At 42.9% G+C, this 12,002-nt stretch overlaps 1 protein-coding gene across 5 annotated transcripts in view; it reads left to right on the plus strand.

Annotated features, from left to right (window-relative positions):
• Positions 1-12,002, plus strand: part of FIG4 (FIG4 phosphoinositide 5-phosphatase) — a 160,078-nt gene that overhangs the window by 118,730 nt on the left and 29,346 nt on the right. For 4 of the 5 annotated variants that reach the window (XM_069974829.1, XM_069974827.1, XM_069974828.1 and 1 more), the window contains one exon: positions 3,364-3,559. In XM_069974829.1, coding sequence (XP_069830930.1) covers positions 3,364-3,559 — 196 coding nt within the window. The remainder of the gene's footprint in view (positions 1-3,363; positions 3,560-12,002) is intronic. The other variant, XM_069974830.1, reaches the window with a different exon arrangement.

Genomic DNA, 12,002 nt, shown 5'->3' on the forward strand with positions numbered 1-12,002 from the left:
TTTAATGGTCTCACCAGAACATGGAGCACACACCTTACTGCACAGAACAGCGCCGAGGAGGAAGGTAAGAGACATACCTTCCTGCTTGGCATCTCCTGTGCAGTAGGGACATATCAGCAAGTTAGATTTGTCTAACCTGCTGAAAGTTCCCCTTTAATTTTATTTAATGTATTTTGCAAAAAAAAAAAAAAAGTTCAATTTTCGATAATTACAGTTGAAATAATTATCTCCACAATTATCCTTGATTTACTGTTTTATTCATCTATTCATCTATTATGTCTGATGAGTTTAGAACCATCTTTAAAATGTATATTATTCTTGCTTAGTGCTTAGACCTAGGCTGTAGAATGGCTATATTTTCTTTGGACAATTTTTTTTTAAATTCTGGAATGTCTAGATTTGGACATTTAAGGGGTTGCTTCATGGGTTAACTGTTTTCTAAATAGGACAGACTGGGTTAAAAAATAAATAAATAAAAATAAGCATTACTCACCTCACAGATACTCTGATAGTCAATAGGTCCCTAATAGGGATTGAACGAACCTGCAAAAAGTTCTGGATTACATCAACCCATATGAACAGCATTTGAATCCCGCTGCTCGGAGAAGGTGTATCCATGTTTTCCAGGCAGTCCTTTGCCTGCAACCATCTTCTCCAGGCAGCTGGATTGAAATGATATTTGTTTTCTGCAGGTTCGCTCATCTCAAGTGCCCAATGATTTCTGGCTGAGGTGGGTTACCACTCCTCCAGTAATTGGCTGAACTCGTTTTCCTTTTGTATTGTGTGTCAAGATTGCATCAGAAACTGAAACTCCGGTAAAACTTAGTGAACACTGGAAAGGCAGTGAGGTGAATAAGCTTGTTTGGAAAGATTTATGCTGCGGGACAACCACTTTAAGAGGATATTCCGAAAGCATAGCTAGATGCTCATAAGCTGTGGTGGAAAAGTACAGTACAGACTGTGGCCCACCAATGAACATTCATCTGTATTGTCAAGGTAGGGTATTAAGAGTAGGGTATTAAGGTTGCTGGGCACTGTTACCTTAAATGTTTGCCTAGAAAAGCTGGCTTCAGTCCTGGGAAACGTCTCCAAGGGCTACCCAGGCACCCAGAGCAGCGTTCAAAGCCACCCATGTGGCAAGCTGACAGCCGAGTGTAACAAATCGATTTGCTTTATTAATACTGTACATTCGCTCATCTCTAATTGAAACAGTTTACTTAGTACTTAGTTAAAACACCTGTGGTAGTGATTACAGCCTCCAGTCTTTTTGGGTATGCTGAAACAATTTTATCACACCTGCATTTGGGGATTTTCTTCTCTGCAGGTCCTCTATAAGGGTAACTCCAGCAATCCCATAAAAAAAGGTGCACAAAAAGCATGTAGGTGCACCTACTGATCCCCACAAATTGTACACCTACAAATGACCCCCGTTTTTTACATCAGGGTTCCTGGCTGGGAAACTATCAGAACCAGTATCTGCCCACCACTGGCTTGATCTGTTTCTGCTTTGCACAGTAAACACAGTATATATCTATCTATTAATCTATATATATAGATAGATAGATTACAGAGAGATGAATCAATAGTGTCTCATTTCCCTTATACTACTCAGGAGAGGCTGCCCTTGGCAAGGTGATCACTGTGTGATGTCAATGGTGGGCGGGGTTTCAGATGAGGTGTTACAGCTTGCCTGGCAACAGAAGAGACAGATCTTGTGACCTCTGTCTCAGAAAGGAGGGGGGAGACAGAGGAGTTGAGAGTGGACCAGGACGTGTGGATTTACAACAGCTTAAGGGAGTTAGGATGTTCTGCAGATTTATATGCTTTGTAATTTGTATTTCATAACTTATCATGTTATTTTGCTACAGATGTAATTCATATTGGTAAAGATATCAGAATCGGTCCAAATCATGCTATTTACCTAAATTAAAAGTAGCTGTTTCTACTATCATCTACCATATACCCTTCAAATTGGAACTGGACTTTATTGATGGCTTCATATACACCTGTACCTAATATGGTTTTATTTAATTGATAAAATTCAATAAAATATGTTTAGGGAAAAAATATATATCTCTGTACTTTGCTCCATTTAACATTTCTTTAAAGGGAACCTGTCACCTGAGAACAGAGGGAAGAGCCCGCCCGACCCCCTGGTGGAGCCTCGAATACTTACCGGGGCTCCACTCGGGGGTCGGGCGGGCTCTTCCCTCTGTTCTCAGGTGACAGGTTCCCTTGAATCTGGACTAATCTCCCTATCATAGCCACTAAAAAACCCACCCTTTCATAAAGAATCGGACATCTACCCACTTTACCTATTAAGCAAGTTGGGCATATGCCAGGGTAAGGGTGCCTTTTCTCTGGTATATGTTAGGCTTATTGTTGATAAATTCCCCCCTATATGATTACGTTATGCTCACATGCCGCTCTCTGGTCTCATATTTATAAAGCCTTATGCAGTATTCTAAAAGATCTGTTCAGTTATTAGTTGTGTTGACACTTAAAAACATTCACTGTGTGTGCATTTTGTTAATGATATTTTTTATCATACGAGACCCAATTTTATAAATATGAGCAAAGACAATGATTTTTGTGTGGGCAGTGAGAGGCGGTGAAAATCTAGTTATAATTGCATTTGAAATGCTATATGGCTGTTCTGCTCGGAGCTGTTATGACATTTATAGGCAACTCCTGTGAAGGTTAAAGAACCTCTGAATACATGTTAAGCCTCTCATTGCCAAAGAATCAATTGCTGCATTTCTCCTGTGAAGTGCTAAATAGTCATACTCTAATTGAATGGTGTGCTATGTACTTGCCTTTTTAAGACTAGGCATATTTGCTATACACGTGCGCAGTGCCTCACATGTCTCCTCTTTGCTATTAAATTATTATGGAATGAACTAGGACACGTACACACACACACACACACACACACACACACATATCTATATATATATATATATATATATATATACTGTACTGTTCAAAGGTTTTAGGCAGGTGTAGAGAACTGTTGGTAAATAAAAATGTTTTAAAAAATAGAAGTGTTAATAGTTTATTTTTATCAATTAAAAAATAAAAATGAACAGAAGTGAATGGACAGTATTAAAAATCCTCAGCTGCTGACACTTCACAACCAGGGTCCCTGCTCAAACCAGGAAGAAGCCGGGCAACCGGGAAATAGGGCGGGGGACAAAAGACCCCTGAGCTGGATCCGGGGAGGTAGATGCATGTTGTTATGTTCAGCCACCTCCTCCCGACTCTTTTGGAAAAAAAAAGCCCAACACTGGACTTCCCCTTTAATTTCTCTGTAACAAATATGCAGAAAATAAAGTTGTTACATTTGTTTTTCTGTTTTTGCAGCAGCAACGCTAACCGCGAAGAAACCGTATTACAGCGCAAAACTGCTGCAAGTGCTCCTCCTCCCCCAAGTGAGGAAGCTGTGTCTAGCAGTTCTGATGACGACTCTGGAACTGATAAGGAGGATGATGGTGCTGTATCTCAACGCTCTACACCCGTGAAAATTACAGATGTTGGTGACAACACTAAAACAGCAGAGGTGAGTGGATTAGTATGGGACAGCCTGGATTTATCTACTGTATAATACCTCATGCATTTATTTGTATAAACTAGCTAACCTACAGTATGGATTTTTGTGAAAATGACAGTGATCATGACGGTGTCAACTTTGCATTAATTGAGGATAGCGAGTTGTCCGACTGTAAATTGTTAAGACTTTTTTTTTTGTTTAACCCCTTAGTGTCCCATGACGTACCTGGTATGTCATGTTGCCGCGGGGGGTGTTCAGAGCGGGGTCTCGCCGGGACCCCGCTCTGAACGGCACTGATCCCGGCTGACATGTGCAGCCGGGAAGTGCATAAAGGTTTGACAGCTGCATTGAAGTGCTTAATTAGCCGGCGCGGCAACGGGACCCGCGCCGGCTAATTAAGCACTTCAATGCAGCTGTCAAACCTGACAGCTGCATTGAAGTGCTTTATGCACAACATCCCTGGTGTCTAGTGGCTTGGATCTCCCCCCCGCGATGCGATCGCAGGGGGGGAGATCCGTTCTTCTGGCCGGGCCGGCACTCAGCGTCGCAATGACGCTGATCCCAGCTCGGCAATAGATTGCTATGGCCTGCAGCAGGCCATAGCAATCTATGACCGATCTCATCGATCTTTGCTGTGTATATACACAGCATTGATCTCTATGAGAGATCATTGCTGTGGATATACAAGTCCCCCAGTGGGACTTCTAGTTGATGCAAAAAAAAAATTAAAAAAGTGTTTTTATTAATAAAAAATCCCCTCCCCTAATAAAAGTCCAAATCACCCCCCTTTTCCCATTTTATAAATATAAATTAATAAATAAACATATTTGGTATCGCAGCGCACATAATCGCCCGAACTATTAATTTATCACATTACTGATCTCGCACGGTAAACGGCGTCAGCACAAAAAAATTCCAAAATGCAAAATTGCGCATTTTTGGTCGCATCAAATCCAGAAAAAAATGTAATAAAAAGTGATCAAAAAGTCGTATATGCGCAATCAAGGTACCGATAGAAAGAACGCATCATGGCGCAAAAAATGGCACCTCACACAGCCCCATAGACCAAAGGATAAAAGCGCTATAAGCCTAGGAATAGAGCGATTTTAAGGAACATATGTTTGTTAACAATGGTTTGAATTTTTTACAAGCCATCAGATAATATAAAAGTTATACATGTTATATATCGTTGTAATCGTAACAACTTGAGGAACATGCATAACAAGTCAGTTTTACCATAGGGCGAACGGCGTAAATGCAAAACTCCCTGAAATCAAAACAAATTCGTTTTTTTTTTTCAATTTTACAGCGCAAATGATTTTTTTCCGGTTTCGCAGCATATGTTATGGAAAAATAATGCCTGCCATTGCAAAGTACAATTGGTTTCACAAAAATAAGCGCTCATATACGTCTCTAGGTGAAAAAATGCAAGCGCTATGGACTTTTAAACATAAAATGGAAAAAGCAAAAGCGCAAAACAACGAAAATTGGCTTTGACCTTAAGGGGTTAATGTACGAGGCATACAGTGTATTTTGAAAGTTATTTTTCATCTAATGAAAGGGCAATAGGCTCCTAAAACATGTTGTTGCAGGTATGTTCCTGTAAGAAATTAATATCTGAACCCCCAGATTAGTGTTAAAGTGGTCACTGCCATTTCAAACGACCTTATGTGGGAAGTCATATCCCTTCTACAAATCATTGTTTAAAAGTGTTCAAATGACTGCCCTCCATGTGGTAGCTTATGTGATTTCTAACATATTTGTATTCACACTTAATTTTTCAAAAGCTACTCCTTCCCCCCAAAAAAGAGTTCTAAAGTCTTGGCCACTGCAGCATTCGTGTCTTCTGTCCACTGCCTGTTGCTAGGGCAAATCTGTCTTTAGTAACAGCTAAATGAAGACAGAATACAGGCAGTGGGGGCAGGAATTAACATGTGTTATGTGCAGGAGTCTACTATATGTCCACAGCACTGGAGTTTGAACTTCGGCACCCCCTCCCTTCAGCTTCTCAGCGCCAGCATTTCAGTGCTTAGTGAAATCCCTTCTTTGGCTAGGTCCACACTTCGCTTTTGCTGTCCATTTAAATAGTTTTAACGTACACAAAAACATGGTCAACAACGTTTTTGTTTACAGCAAAAAAAAACAACATTTTTTTCCCATTAAACTGATATGTTAAACAAACTGGAAAAATGCAGTGTGAACCAAGCCCTTGCTGTGTTGCCTCTGTTTCTTTTCTTTTTGATCACATAGCTTCTGTGGAATAGATAATCCTTACTATCTGATAAGGACATGAAACAACTCATCTTCACCACCTAATTTTCTTTTTTTATTCTCATTAAATTTCCCTACCATTGTTGCAGTATCGTTTAGCATCATGTGAACTTCCTACCAGTCTCTCCTAAGCTGTTCCTGATTACATACTGATTATCGCAGTTGAAATCTACTTCTGTTCTCTACTGGCATGATAGTGGGGCGTCAATGGTAGCCATGGCAACCGGAGTCCTCAGAATGGCTTTCGCTCTGCTGGCTGTGGAGGCTGATCAGGGCCTGCCTTGAGGCAGAGGTTGGTACTGCTGTGTATTATAGATGCAAGCAGAAGATCATATTGGCTACCTAGCGGGACCTTAAATAAAAAAAAGACCCAAAGGTGGAAAGTAAAAATGTACAAAGATACATAAAAAAATAATATATATAATAAAACACAAATCCCCCACATTATAAATGATTTATTAAAAAAAAAAAAGGTGCGCATGTTCACAAACCTGAAATCTACAGTGATCAAAATGTCCCATATATTCCAAAATGGCACCACTAACAATGTCACCTCATTCTCCAAGATAAAATATGAAATACAGAATTGGGTACAAACCATGGTCCTGACATCCAAATATACACTTATTACTGGAAATGCACATTAAGTGCTTTTTTCCCCTGCACTTACTACTACATCAAGGCTTCACTTCCTGGATAACATGGTGATGTCACTTCCTGGATAAAATGGCGATGTCACAACCCCACTCCCAAAGCTGTGTGGGCTGTGGCTGCTGGAGAGGATGATGGCAGTGGGATACTCAGTGTCCTTCCAGTGCCCTGTGGCCCTCAGTGTCCCCCTGCCATCATCCTCTCCAGCAGCCACAGCCCGCACAGCTCTGGGAGTTCACCATTTTATCCAGTAAGCCTTTATGCAGTAGTAAGTACAGGGAAAAAGCATTTTACAGTCATGGCCAAAAACGTTGGCACCTCTGAATTTTTTCCAGAAAATGAAGTATTCCATGTTTTGTTATACACATGTTTATTTCCTTTGTGTCTATTGGAACAACACAAAAAAACTGAGAAAAAAAGACAAATTTTACATGATTTCATACAAAACTCCAAAAATGGGCCGGACAAATTATTGGTACCCTTAACTTAATATTTGGTTGCAAACCCTTTAAAAAAAAATAACTGAAATCAATTGCTTCCTATAACCATCAACAAGCTTCTTTCACCTCTCAGCTGGAATTTTGGACCACTCTTTTTTCGCTAACTGCTCCAAGTCTCTCATATTGGAAGGGTGCCTTCTCCCAACAGCAATTTTAAGATCTCTCCACAGGTGTTCAATGGGATTTACATCCGGACTGCAGTGCTTTGTTTCCATCCATTTCTGGGTGCTTTTTGAAGTATGTTTGGGGTCATTGTCCTGCTGGAAGACCCATGACCTGGGACGCAAACCCAGCTTTCTGACATTGGGCCCTCATTGCCACCCAAAATCCTTTGTTAATCTTCAGATTTCATGATGCCTTGCACATAGTCAAGGCACCCAGTTCTAGAGGCAGCACAACAACTCCAAAACATCTTTGAACCTCCACCACATGTGATTGTAGGTACCGTGTTCTTTTCTTTGTAGGCCTCATTCTGTTTTCGGTAAACAGTAGAATGATGTGCTTTACCAAAAAGCTCTATCTTGGTCTCATCTGTCCACAAGATGTTTTCCCAGAAAAATTTTGGCTTACTTACATACATTTTGGCAAACTGCAGTCAAGCTTTTTCATGTCTCAGCAAAAAAGAAAGTCTCCCGCCATACCTCATTTATCCGCACCCTGTCCCAGCCTTCCATAATCTTGTCCCGGACATCCTCTCCCCCGAATCTATCTTGCCATTTAGCAAATATGTTCTGTTTGTCCAAGGTCAGGAAAGAGTCGTTTAGAGCTCTATAAGTACCAGACAACGTCACACGTCTGGGGTCAGGTCCAATATAGTTGTCAAAGTCGTTTGCGGTCAGCTCTTTGGAAAGGTCCACTAGCCTACTTCTACAGAAGGAGGTTACTTGGTTGATGGCGAGAAAATGTCGGTCATCCAGGTCATACTTGTCCTTAATCTCGCTGGCAGGAAGCCAGCGCTTCTCCCTGTCATGCATGAGATGGCCAGCCTGATATATACCCTTGTCCCTCCATTCTTGGAAAAGTGCATTATCTTTTCCCTGAGGAAACTTGGGGTGCCCCCATAAATACAGGCGTTTGGACATTAGGAAAGGAAGTCCAAAGGCTCTGCGGACCGCCTTCCGTGCCAATACTGTATCACGGATTATTAACGACTTCCTCAGCAGAGGTGGTAGGAGGGGGATTCTGGTATGCAAGCAGGATTTCAGAGACCAGGGGGGGTTAGTTCTGCCTCCAATAGGAGGTTGGAGTAATTACTTATGTTATGGGTCCAATCTATGTCGTGCCTCAAAAGGCAAGCCAAATTATAGCCTCTTAAGTTAGGAAAGTTGACTCCGCCATCACACCGGGGCAACATCAGCTTTTGGAGTGCGATATGGGGCCTTTTGCCACCCCAGATGTAATGGGTGAACCCCGAATTCAGTTTGGTGATATCTCTAAGTTTAAGTAGTAGGGGGATGGTCTGTAAGGGATGTAACATTTTAGAGAAGCTCATCATTTTCACCAAGCGACAGCGACCAAGGAAGGAGATGGGCAGGTAAAACCATTTCTTCAGTTCATCACAGATTTTAGCTATTAGGGGCGGATAATTTAGTTGGTACACAGAGTGCGGGTCAGCTCCTATTTTTATTCCTAGATAGGTGATGTGGGATTTTAAGGCCTCCCCCAGACCTAGGGAGGACCAGAACTGTCTGGGTAGTTTTGCACCCAATTCCAGTATTTCGCTTTTGGAAGGATTGATTTTATATCCGGATAATGGGCAAAATTGAGAGATAGATTGCAGGAGCTCCTGTAGTTGTTCTTTCGGGTTAGATAGGAATAGTAGCGCATCCTCAGCGAATAACGCCAGTTTGGTGACCGATTTACCCACCTTAATGCCCTGGTAGAGCGATGAATTACATAAATGATGCGCAAGAGGCTCTAAAGCTAAATTAATTAAGAGAGGAGACAACGGGCACCCCTGTCTGGTCCCTCTATGGAGGGAAAAGCTAGGGGACAATTGAGCAGGTAAGGCTATGCGAGCCTTCGGGTCCCTGTAGAGCCCTCCCAGAAAGGTGCGGAATGCTCCTGTGATCCCCACCCTGTCAAGCACCATCCCGAACCAGTCCCACCTCACATTATCGAACGCTTTTTCGGCGTCTAGCGCTAGCAGAATTGGTGATTCCCCTGGCCCGGGATGGTGCTTTACCCTGCCTAAAATGGTAAGGACTTTACGAATGTTATAGACGGCAGAGCGGCCTTTTACAAAGCCTACCTGTGTGGGGTTTATAAGGTTGGGTAGCAATAAGCTCAGGCGGTCTGCTAATATCTTGGAGGGAATTTTCAGGTCCACATTGATAAGTGATATTGGCCGGTACAATGACGGAGTCAAAGGATCTTTGTTTGGCTTTAATAGCAATTTGATGTGGGCAGTGTTGGCATGGATGGGGACAGTGCCTGATTGGAGTAAATAATTGAAATAGGCTGTCAAAGGGGAGATAATTTCCTCACTGAGAGATTTAAAAAATTCTCCGGAGTACCCATCGGGCCCCGGTGCCTTATTATTCGCTTAACTTTTAATGGCTGATTTGACCTTTTCTTCTGAGAAGTCAGCATTCAGGGAATCGCGCTGTTCTGGGGAAATGGAGGGCAAGGGTATAGAGTCTAGAAATGTCTTGCTGGTTTGTCCAACTGAGTGAAGTGGTTTGTAGAGGTCCCTGTAATATTCCTCCAGTAGCTGTAGGATCTTAGTCGGGTCATGCTGCACACTACCTGTCCCATCCCTCAGAGCCGTCACAAGTTGCGGGGAAAAGCGTCCTTTGGCTATTTTGGCCAACAACCTGTCTGATTTTTTACCTTAACAGAAAAATTCCGCTCTTAATCGATCATGAGAAGCTTTGGCCTTTCTTTCTGCCCATAAATTGAACTCTGACTTTGCAAGTTTCCAGTTGCCGCAGTTAGTAGCGGAAGGGTTTTCAAGGTATGTGGAGTATGCCGCCCACAACTTGTGACTAGCTTGTCGATATTCTTTGACCGTGTGCTTTTTGATGTTGAACATGTAGCCTATGATTCTCCCCCTCAAGACCGCCTTGGCCGTTTCCCAATACAGGGTCACATTTGAGGCATGGTCACGGTTATTAGACAAAAACTCTGCCCACCACCCTTTAAGGCGATTAAGGAATAACTTGTCTTTTATCATATAACCAGGGAAACGCCATAAATATTCTTGCCTCCTTGTATATGCGGTGGCAACCATGAGGGATATAGGGGTGTGGTCCAATATCACCATGTCATGGATCTCTGATCCTTCTATCTTATCTACCAAGAATTGATTAACACACAGATAGTCAATTCGTGACCATGCTAAATGTGCGTGTGAATATTGTGTAAATTCGCGGTCAGCAGGATGCTGTAAACGCCAGACATCCTGGAGGCCAGTTAGGTCCAGAAAGGGGGAGAGAATTTTGTCTGTCGCCCTCAAGATGCCCGTGGGGCCTCTTCTGTCCTCCCTCACCTCCAGTACTGTATTAAGGTCTCTGCCCATTATTTTATGTTTTGTTACTTCGCTAAGTGAATGAAAAAAAGCTCTGTTGTCGCTATTGGGACCGTATACATTGTATATACTATAGTCGATGCCCTCAACCGTCACTGTCACCTGCGCCCATCTGCCATCCATGTCATTATTATGTGAAACCACATTGCAACCAAAGTTCCGGCTGAGCAAAATAAGAACCCCCGCTTTCCCGTCTACAGCTGGAGACCCAAAAATCTCCCCCACCCATAGTTTTTTCATACGAACCATGTCTGTCTGGAGATGAGTTTCTTGGAGTAGAGCCACATCAGCTTGTAGCCTCTTGAGATGTCGCAATACTTGGATTCTTTTATTGGGAGAGCGGAGGCCCTTCACATTTCAGGACACCACCTTCATGGGGAACAAAAAGGGGGGGTACCAAAGAAGAGGAAGAAAAAAAAAGGGGGGGGGGAATAAGAGGTAGTTAAAGAAGCAGAGGAAACATAAGAGACACAAGAGAGAGGAGAGAGTGATGCTAAAAGAGTAAAATAGCCTAGAAGATTTGTAAGGCGGTACAACCGCAAGAATTTTACTTATACAATAAATCCACAGAGTGTACTTAGGAAGAGAGATGTTATCACCTTCGACTCCGTGGTAATGACTTCCTTTCTTCTAACATGTGGATGAGCCCGTCTGACCCCATCTACCAAATGAGTAATGTAAGGGCCGTAACCGCACTGAAGGTGCCAATAATTAAACTGTAAGGTGACCCATCAAGCGTCCCAGTAGAACTGCAAGTGTCATAAATCTAGGGTGTAGTAACGAAATCTCACCACAATAGCGAGAAGTGCAGTTCTGTCCGGTGGTAACATGTTCCCTGCCAAGGTGGTGGTCTCTAACCCAGGTACCACAGTACAGATACCACACCCCTCCCAGCCAACCAACCCCGATCCTGTAGTGAGTTGCGGACCAGAAACTTATAATAGTCAGTGACTCCCCAGCACCATCAGAATTACTTGGTCCATTAAGCAATGTCCCGCTTTAAGTGAGAAGATGCACAGCTCAAAGACCCCCCTCCCGCAACCCTTTCTCTGGACAATGCTTCTAAGCAAGGCGTCAACGTCCCCCTTTAGGGAACCACAGATTTTTGATGTCACAAGATCAGGCAGGATCATTTCCTGAGCCAGACGCTCCATCTATCAACGTAGTCCGGGGCGGCCGAATTTGTTGCTCTCTTGGACCCGGAGGGTACTCCCCACAGCGAAGGTGGGCGGGGCTGTCCCCACCTCTCAGCATCTCCTCCATGCAAGACTCGGCCTCCTCCAATTTCTGGCAGATCGTAGCAGAGCCATCCTCATGATGAATCCTCAGTATGGCGGGGTAAAGTAGTTGAAAGCGTACCCGACGTCTATACAGTTCTGTGCATATTTTACTGAATGCCCGCTGACGTCTCGCCACATCTGCAGAAAAATCTTCGAAGAGAAATACTTTACACCCCCGGATCAGTAAAGGGTTGTTGCGTCTTCTAAAGGCCCGCAAAAGT

Source organism: Dendropsophus ebraccatus, chromosome 6, assembly GCF_027789765.1.
Source record: "Dendropsophus ebraccatus isolate aDenEbr1 chromosome 6, aDenEbr1.pat, whole genome shotgun sequence".
Lineage (NCBI taxonomy): Eukaryota > Metazoa > Chordata > Amphibia > Anura > Hylidae > Dendropsophus > Dendropsophus ebraccatus.